At 40.3% G+C, this 10,444-nt stretch overlaps 1 protein-coding gene across 2 annotated transcripts; it reads right to left on the reverse strand.

Annotated features, from left to right (window-relative positions):
* Positions 1-729: 729 nt before the first annotated feature.
* Positions 730-6,725, reverse strand: adcyap1b (adenylate cyclase activating polypeptide 1b). 2 transcript variants are annotated; one of them, XM_061045048.1, is made up of 5 exons: positions 6,418-6,724; positions 5,935-6,039; positions 4,822-4,956; positions 4,407-4,511; positions 730-3,815 (listed from the first exon to the last, which is right to left on the reverse strand). In XM_061045048.1, exons 2-5 carry the CDS (start codon positions 6,036-6,038, stop codon positions 3,632-3,634), a joined length of 528 nt encoding a protein of 175 aa, XP_060901031.1. In that variant the 5' UTR covers position 6,039; positions 6,418-6,724; the 3' UTR covers positions 730-3,631. The 2 variants fall into 2 exon arrangements, with proteins under 2 accessions (XP_060901031.1, XP_060901032.1); XM_061045049.1 differs by lacking the exon at positions 4,407-4,511 and having other exon boundaries at positions 6,418-6,725.
* Positions 6,726-10,444: the final 3,719 nt, after the last annotated feature.

Consider the following 10,444-nt stretch of genomic DNA (forward strand, 5'->3'; position numbering starts at 1 on the left):
CCAGGGGACACAGCTGCACTTCCAAGGCCAAGGATGAAGAGATCGAGGAGGGAGAGTTGGCTGATCCTGGAGGAGGATGTGCTGCTCGGTCCAGGGTCGCAGCTTCTGCTCATGATCTCCTCTGAGGTTTTAGACCATCCTTTGGTTTGAATTCCAGGAGCAATTTCTTGGGCTCAATCGACCGTTTTCTCAATTTTTTTTTTTTTTAAAAACCAGTTACTTGATATTCTTGTACCCCTTTGAAATGTCATTATGTGATAGGGTTTGATCCAAAAAACACCCAAAGTCCATCTACCTTTGCCTTTTTGATTTTATTTTTGAAATGGTCATTCGTCTTGCTGATCGGTCAGCTGTTGCAGTAATGCCTTGAGTTTTCAAGATTTTCTGTTTTACTCCTGCTGAGATGACTTTGAAGAGATAAGTTTGAGTTGACGAGACTTCAGGGCAACATAAACCTATAGAAAAAAAGTCTAAATCATTTTGTTTTGCTGCAGGATGTCTAACCTGTTTGCTGTCCCTGCTTTGACACAAATTGTAAACCTCATATTCATGTACACTCAGCTTTAATAAAGCTATTATTAATCTTGATTCTTATGTAAGCTGCGAAACCAGGCTGCCATCTAGATCTGTGACGAGGCCACAAGTTGCTCTCTACTTCCCTTTTTTTTTCTCCACAACACGTGTATCATCTTAAAAAGTAATCAAGGATTAGACATTGATTAGAAAATGTTGTTGTTTACAAAAATTTATTCATACAAATCTTACAACACTTTCATGACATTGAGAAACGTAAAACCCCATAGAAGGACTGTGTGGATAACGATGTCACTTGTACTAAGGTTCACTTTTCAAACACATAGTTTTCAGATAGATAAGAGATTAAACATTGAAGTAAGGCGTTTGGCGCTTTCAGAAATATCAACAACAGGCATTTTTTTATGATCTGAACAACATCGCAGTCATGGTCTCAAACCCTTTAATCCTACATAGTGATGCACAGAATATGTTAGGGGTTTTTCTGATTAATAATAAATTACTGACCAATATCAAATTAACAACACCTCATAATCGACAGGAACAATCACTGGTCATTGTTCACAACTCGCACGGACACTGAACACCCCGAAACCCATGCGCACACGCACACACACACACACACTTACACACACATGTTGCTTGCTCCATCAACAAATACATTCTACTCTTTTTTTTTTTTTTTTTTTTTTTTTATTATTTGATTTTATTTTTGAACTCCATGAATCGTTGGCCATGCTTTACAAAGAACGTCTAATTCTACTACTCTCGGGGCAGACTAAGCCGAGCAATTAAACAGACTTAAAAAGAAAAGGAAGTTTCAATGTAAGCTAATGGACTGCAGCATTGTAGGGCCACTAAAAATTGCCATCTGTCACTTGTGGCGAATTTTATCTCGGTTTTTTTTTTTTCTCACGTCAAAGCAAGGCACCAAAGCCAAAAGCTGTTTCCACCTCCTCATGCGCGTTCAGACAGTCGCTCATTCACACAGACAGACGTTCAATGCACACACACACACACACACACACACACACACACACACACACACACACACACATGCACGCTCACAAACTACGGTGCAAACATCTACACATTCACACAAAGCCTGAAAGCCAAATTGAAGAGTGTATTGATAGTTTCTACGTGGGAACGCAGGCCACAGATTGGATTGCAGGGGTGTTTAAAGCTGCATTTGCATAATATTGAATAAATACCTTAGACTACACTGGCTTTAATTCACCTCCGTTTTAATCTGAGGTGGTTGGGCTCTGTGATCTGTGTGGCCTCGTCAAGCTTCACACGCACACTTAATGTCGTTCTGACAAAACAAAAGGAAGGGAATTCAACATCTGATATGCCCTATCAGACTCATTGACCCTGATCCCACTCTGTTTGTCCCTGTATTGCACCTCTCTCAGACCTTCCTCTTATGTAACAGCTTTTTCTCTTACACACACTCACTCTAATATTTCTTCGCTTCCTCACTCTATCACCTGACAATCGTCTCATCTCTTTGTCACATCCTTGCTGCACACACCTCAGTATACACCTAACACGTATCAGCTTTGTTGGTACAAAGAACCACAGCACTAAAATCAACAATTTAGCACAGTAGTCTAGAAGCAAAACATCTCGTAAAAGAAAGGAAAAACACCAGGACAAAGGCAAAAAGAAAAAGGGGGGTCCAGTGTCTCGTCTTATTACATCCACATGACAGCAGCAGGAGAGGTAGAAAGAAAAACAAAATCAACAAGTCAGTGCAGTACCAGTTTCCACCACCTCTAGCCCTCCTTTTTCACATTCCCAACACATCTGAGGAGGAGGGGAGTGGTGTTGAAATAGGCCTGGCGCAGCCTACCTCCCAAGTAGCACAATCCAAAAGAAAGCACGATGGCATGCAGTTTCTGAGCAAAAAATTGGTCCAGATGTCAGTCTCCACATGCACCGATAAATATGACACACTAATCCTAACTCTGATGCTACCTTTCCTCTTCACCTCTTCACAATAAAATGCTTCGTTTCCCGCATCTTACATGGTCTGGGTCCTTTCTGAGTTTCTGTAAAGCCTCCCAAGCACAACAGTTGGAGCACATTCTTCCATATAATAATCCTGTTGTCTGACAACATTGAGATGTGCACTGTGTAATTTCTTAACTGTACATAACACACACACACACACACATATGGAACATTCTTTACACGAGTATGATTAATCTCCTGCAGTAAAATGACTTTGAGGCAAGTGAGCAAGCAGTGTTCGCCGCATACTCCTAACAGCAACTTGAGTGCTTCCTCTCTGTTTTGTAAAGGCAATGTGACGCCCTTGGAAAAAGCCTGCGATTAATTTGTGTTTAAAAAGAGAATTGGATTTTCTTTTTAACCACCAGTTACACCAATCACTGTGCAAGTCAATCAGTTATCCGTCAAATAAGAGGCTGTGCAACAAAAGCCATCCGGATTCCCCTGGAGGGGGCAGCAAGCCCTACAAACCCACAGAGCTCCCATTAAAGGGAGCCAGGAGGAGGAGGAGGAGGAGAAGGAGGGTGGACAAGGGCAAAACATCTATCATTTAGGGATAAGCTGGATATGCCTCACAGAGCATGCTCACTGCTTCTTTGGGCCTGTTTTTTCTCTTCTTTTTTTGTGAAAACAAACAACACTAAAAAAATAGAACGTTGGTTACAAAAATAAGTATAACATTCAATACTTTGATTGTCTTTTTAAAATTTATTTTCTGCATATGTAGATGACTTTTTAAAGATTTCAAGCGCATAACGTTGAAGGTGCACAACTATCTTTTTCTGATTTATTTCTTTTTCTTTTTTTTTTTTTGTTTGTTTTTGATTTCAACATCCTAACATGAAAATAAAATATTGGTCCACAAAGTATAACTGTGTGGTATCAAGTGCTTTTGTACAAAAAGAAAAAAAAACGATATTATTATTAAAATATTCATTTTAATGGCTTTACTTCATACATAAATACATGTTGAAAGAACACAGGCGCAATCCACTGGTTGGTCAGATATATCTGAATGACTTTGATTTAACGACTGGATGTATTTACACAGGAGGGCAGTTTGGGCGCTTTGACGACGCTACAAATAGGCGAGCCGGCGTCCTTTGTTCCTAACTCTCTGTCTGTACCTTCTTCCCAGCACCGCTGCCAGGTATTTCTGCACCGCCTTCTGCTTTCTATAGCGGCTGTAGCTGTCGGTGAAGATCCCATCTGAATGTCTTTTGGATAGGGGCTCTGACTCTTCCTCCATACTGGTGTCTTCACTGTAAAAATAAAAAAAACAACAAACAAAAAACACAAGTTAAAACTGCAAAATTCCATTTCTCCACATATTTATGCTCTTTTTAAATTGTGACTTTAATTAATCTTTTCATTTTGCCTTGATGCAAAGTGCCTAAAAATGTATTAAACTGCTTTTTGTTGGCCTTTTACGCGTTAATATTTCGTTTAAAAATATGCAACAAGCAAGACAGTGTAACAAAAAACTGTGATTTAAGCGTTTTATAAAACGTATAAATTATTCATCTTGCAGCCCATTGCATATTCTGACGCATGATTCCTCATTAGCGCAAGAAAATAAATCCATTTATAGATTGACCACATATAAATCGCAGTGTATATTAGTCTCAGACCTTCTTGTCCCTAGGGGAACACAGTTATGAACGCAGAGCCACGCCACAACAAAAACACAAACCATGAAAAATGCCAGACGGTTATTATTTATATAACGAAGGATGAAAAAAATAAAAAATAAATGATTCACTCACATGAAATGATAAGACAGCGATGCAGCAGCCGTGACATGAAACAGATGATGATGACTGCAGGTGAACGCGTAAAAGAAATGCCCTTACCCTGCACGAATTGTCATCAGAGAATGCAGATAATGTCTCGCTGTTAACTGACCCAGGATCTCCCTCAAGGCTCTATCTAATTCTTCCTCAGCATGCCTTTCTGCTCTGAGATGATAAAACGCCAAAACACATAGATCATCAGTGACTAAAAAAAAAGCGCAGACACAATGATCAAAAGTAGCCTAAAATGTTCCCCTCCACCCTCCCGTAGCACCAGAATCACATCAGGTGCAAGCCTTTTCTTGCAAACATTTATCCGTTTTTAAATGGATTATTACCAGTATTTGATGCAACATTTTAGGCTACTCGGCATGAAAATAACACAGAACAAATAACATGAGAAACTCTGGGATAAAACAAAGCAAGCAAACATTATCGCAGTCATTATCCAGTGATCTGATAAAGGCACATTTACCTCTTTTCGGGCGGGTAGTAGAGGGTGTACGCGTCGTCGTTTAAGGATGGAGGGCTTCGTATAGCAATCTGATCGCTATCAAACCCCATGTCGGATAATGAGTTCCCATCTTCATCGAAGGCGTCGTTATCAAGTCTGCAGGGAAAAAGAGGAGACAGCGCATTGATCACAAATCTGATCTGTGCACGAGCCCGAGTGAAAGAATGCCAAAATGTCTGCGTCCGTTTCTAAAATCAGTGGGAGGTTATAGATGCATTGGAGATATGGGAGGAAAACGAAAATAAAAATGTAATGATTTTTTTTTTTTTTTTTAACGAATTAAAAAAAATTGAGCACAATAAATAATAACCTTATATTCATTAAATACGTTAAGCTTGTTTTTTTGTTTCTTTAAAAAAAAATTGATCGGGAAATCTGTCTTTTATTCCAACTTGATGCTGCTTCCCTTAACGTACAGCCTCATTAATTATTAAGGACTGGGAAACAATGGGTGTGAAAATGATCACATTCGATGCAGGCATGGGGCCAAAAATTGGATTAAAAAAAGAATACTGCAATTAGCGGAGAAAAATTTAGAATCAATAAGAACCACGCCCAAAATTATGGATATGCTTTACACGGAGAGGGAGGGAGAGAGAGGGGGGGGGAAAAAGATAAATCTTAAATGGGTAGAGCTCTATTCGGTTTTGCCTCGCCTCTCCTTGGTGACGCCAGTCCACCGTCATCCCGAGGGCTATCCATTGCAACGACTGCGCTCTCATTTTTAATAAGGGGAGTTCTGTGTAACGTCCCACCGGACAGATACCTCTACGCAATTTCAAATGCAATTTTCCACACAAGCATTTATGCATTTTTGAAAACACGTAATTACCTTTTCCCTCGCCAAATTCAATGATTTAAAATGACGCGCACATTTTCGTGCGCAATTACGCACACTCATTTGAAATAAAATAACCAGATCCAATTTTTTAAATAATACTTTCTGGGGGGGGGAAAATCAAAATGCAGTACCACTATGAACACAAATGATTTGCAGAAGCATTTATCATCGAGTAATAAAAAAAGTCTATTTAAATCAGAGTACAATGATACATGTAAAGCGCTCCCACCTACCTAATCTTAGGGTAACTTAGTCCGAGAGGTGTGCAGAAGACGCTGTAGTGCATTAAGATTCCGTAGATGAGCAAGATTAAAGTCGATTTGCTCGAACTGGCCATGCTGTTAGAACATGAAAGAGAAACATGACACATGTTAGTTACTCCCAGGAACAACATGCTCGCTCTTTGTTCTGTCTAATTCATACGCTGTGCTTACTTCTCTCACTACAAACTACAAAGCTGGATTGAAAAAAAAAGGAACTGATTAAACAAAGCTTCCAGTGTAGATTTCTCTCGTGTTTTTAGAAAAATCCCATTTCGTAAAAGTTTAAATATTAGCAGAGAATCCTTTGCATGCAGCGCCAAAGTAACCAAACCCAGCAGACCTCCATGCAATGCAAAAAAAAAAAAAAAAGGAGAATATTTTCCATTACTTTATCTCGTTCTCCATTCAAGAATCTCGACGAGTTTTAAGAGAATCCGTGGATAAAGCACGTACCTATAGCAGGGGAGCAGGGAGAGCGCGGAGTGCTGTGCTGGAGGATGTGATCCGGGCGCGGCTGTGCTGCTAGTGAGTGTATGCCTGTGTGAAAAGAGGGAGACGGTATCTTTCTCACGGCACTTCTTTCCTGGCTGAAGCGCCTCCGTCGTCTCCTTGTGTTGCCCTCCGTGCAGCCGCCTCTCTCACTTTTTATACACAGATAATAAGACTCAAGCAGCCGGAACAAAAAACTCAGGAGGAAAAGTGCGCCGTGTCCTCGTCTACATATCGGTGCTCTAAACTTTTTTGTCCTGCGCTGTGATTGCCTTGGATTTTTATCCATGCATCGTAAGCCTTGCCCCCCCACCCACCCACCCTCTCCTCCTCCTCCCTCTACTCCTCACCTCCCCTCCACCTCCTCCTCCCTCCAATAAGTCACATTAAGGATGCTATAGACGTCATCAAGTCTGCCTCCCGGAATATAAAAGTACAGTTCCTTCCTCATCGATGCATCCGTCAAGCCCCCCCCCCCCCCCCCCCCCAAAATGGAAGTTTACCTCTAAACTTTTTTAAAACAAAAAAAAAAAAAAAGTGAAAAGAGATAGTTGTGAATGCACTCATGGATTAATCACCGGATTTTGTGACTGCCGACACAAATCAATTTGTCCCACACCAAAACCGAGACCACATGCCCCCCCCCCAACACACACACACACACACACACACACACACACACGCGTCATCAATAAGTCCAATTAGGCTTTTATGATCATGACTGAGCTGGGAAATGACCATCCTCCCTTGACTGTGGTGGTTTCGTGTGACTCGAGGATTTTAATGGAAGTAAAGGGTGTGTATCAGTGTATGTGGTGGTTGGGGGGGGGGGGGGGGGGGGGGAGAGATCAGGCTTCCGATGACCAAGTTGAAGGCCTCTGGGGACTCGGGAGCTGTCCGGTGCTGAAATGAACACTCTCGAGTTGCGGCTTTTCTTGTATTTACAGTAACTTTTCTTTTCCTAATCACTTCCAATAATTGCTCACTTGATTGATATCGGCTTTAATGGCCGTGCAATGACAGCGCTCAGGCCTCTCTCTGCAGATCTGTTGGATAGTTGAAAGAAACGAGGCACGTAATGTGATTTGAACGCTGACTGGTGACGCAGGATGCCGCTTCAGAGAGCTGTCATAGAGCCTACGTGGCTTTTTTAAACGATTCACGCATTCTCGCAGACGTTATTCTGATGATCTTTTTAATGTGATAATGTACTGATTGATGCGTTCAAACGAAATAAACAAGAGGAAAGTCTCTAAGTGATGGGCTACATGCAGAATGTGGCATTCACCTATGAGGAACATTGGGGCCTTTTTTCCTTCGCCTCACCCCGGGTCGATAAAGTCTAATTTCGAGATTTTCTTTTTCAACATGTAGGTCTACTTTCAACTTTTCTGTAATGTTTGTCTTATTATTTTGTTAAAAAAAATCGAAGCTCAATATAATCCAAGCGTTTCTTTTAATTTCTCATAAAACTGATGTTTTACAGCAGAACATGTCATGCAGATTACGAGTTTTATAATATAAAGGCGTACGCCTGTGTAAGAATCTAATTTTGTAATCCTATAAGGGCCTTGTCACAGTCATCAACACGAGGTCATATCGCTGTACAACACTGAATCAGTCCTATAGCTCATCTTCCATGTCAAGAGTTTGCCAAAGAGGCGAGAGATCCACGTCAGCGTTTTTGTTTACTCTGACGCAATATGACGAACAGGGCCAGTCATTGCAGGAGGGGACGAGGGGGGCTATCCACAACTTCTTTCTTCTCCTCTTTCTTGTGCTAGGAAGAGAACAACTTAAAGCCCATATGGGTTAACTGGAGCAGACAGCAGATATCAGGCCTGTTACAGCAGGTGGAGATGCAGCTCAGTAGGATGAACACATAGCGCCATCATGAGGAGAGAAGGAAAACGCATGTTCATTCTTCTTGCACATGGGGGGGATAGGTGAGGGAATACTCTCACATTTTTAGTGGTCACCAGCCAAACAACCAGAAGCAAAAACAGATGTGTTTCTACAGCACTAGAAATCTTTTTTTTTCTCCCTTCTTCCCTCCAGGGGTTGTCATTCTGATGAGAATGTATTTTACTCTAAATATATATATTTCTGTCTATGACCTTTAATAAATCAGCTCTTTTGCGAACATAGAGTTGGCCTAGTCATAGAATTTGCTCTTTGTTAGTTACTTGTTTTTTATTCATAACTAGCATGTGTGTTTCTATTTTAGAACATTTGACTGAAGGGGAAGTTATTGTGCTGTATTGGGACATTTTAATTTTATTTCAAGTCATCTCATTACATCCTTTGGATTTAGTTAGTAGTTCATAGTTTTAAAATAGGCAGTGGTTCCCAGTCTGTCTGGTTTTCACTCATTAAAACGTAGCACCATTGCATTTATGACTTTTGGCAAGAGTCATAACCTCCTTCTGAAAATCTGAGAGTGTTTGACGTTAGAGACCTAAAGATGCAACCACATCAATCGGCCTACATAAACGAAGAAAATGTCTAAAAAAAAATAGATATAGTCAAATTTTTCAACCAATATGAAGCAATAGAGGCCTTTAAAAAAAACCTAGTTGAAAGAATACATAAACATTGACTATACTGGAACACTTTATTTAGATTATGGTCTTTTTTGGTTGTACAATTAATCAGAATACGTGTCGAGAGCAAACATTCAAATGTGTGTATGTTTATGACTTCATTGTGTCGTTTTATTTTGGCAGTCTTAATTTTTCTTCATTTGTGACACATCATTTTTATCTTCTTCCCTCAGACCCTTCTTCCCGTGTGTGTGTGTGTGTGTGTGTGTGTGTGTGTGTGTGTGTGTGTGTGTGTGTGTGTGTGTGTGTGTGTGTGTGTGTGTGTGTGTGTGTGTGTGTGTGTGTGTGTGTAGCCTCTTCTCTTTTCAGGAGACCTCCCTTCAGGGAACATCGGAGCCGCCTGCGCACAGTGCATTCAGAGTCAGTAGGGGTCAGCAAATCACTTCAAACATCTCTGTAGCAGGCGCTCTCACACATTTTCCTCCTGCAGTCAAATGGCAATGCAATGGCAAGCTATCGTTTTGGCTGATAAAAGTTGTTTTTATGTGCATCCCACTCTCTTATTCTGCCTTTTTATTATCACTTTGCAGCCCATAGCAAACAAACCACTGCCCCACTATATTCTTTTCTAAATGTTATATGAACTTAAACGTCAAGAAGTTCAATATATTTTTCGAACACCTATTGTTAACTTCAGGCGTGTATTGGTATTTACTGGTAATAGAAGTAAAGAATGTATCATTTATCCTTTATTTGACCTAGAGGGCGCCAGATGCTTGCCCATTGTGATTGAGGTTCATAGGTTAAAAGGGACGATATGACGTCGATATGTACGTCTTTAATGATAAAACTTGCAAATATTTTAATTTAATTTTAATTCACCGATTCAATGAAAAAAAAGAAAGCAGCTTTATCTGTTTGTTTCAGGGCCAGATGGTGGATTTTTTTCCCCCCTCAATCTGAGCCAGCAAAGTCCGCCATATTGGGCACAAGGGAAAACCATTCAGTAGTAGATGATGTGACGTTCAAGTGCTCTCGGAAATAATCGGATATAGAGGTATGGGTTCTTGACAAACCTTGAAAACGAAGTCTAAATTTCCTCACTCTTTGTCCTAGAAGGTTGGTTGCGTGTAGATGTTTTTACGAGATTAAAATAAACACATGGAAAGTGTCATAGTCCTTTTTGTACTATGCAGCTGCTCTGATCGTAAACGAGCAGTAAATTTAAATGCCACAGCTTTGATGGCTGTAATATGTCAATTTTCTAAATCTCATGTTTGCCACTTTTCACAGATTTACACTACATTGTAGAATGAATATATTTGGTTTTTGTACCATTGTGTCTTTAAAGAAGACATTTGTGTAGGCCTTAGTCTAATAATTAACGGATAGGCCCACCTGATAATAAGATGGTTAGCTGCAGCCATAATTTATACACATTTGGATAT

Source organism: Labrus mixtus, chromosome 8 (genome assembly GCF_963584025.1).
Source record: "Labrus mixtus chromosome 8, fLabMix1.1, whole genome shotgun sequence".
NCBI classification, from domain to species: domain Eukaryota; kingdom Metazoa; phylum Chordata; class Actinopteri; order Labriformes; family Labridae; genus Labrus; species Labrus mixtus.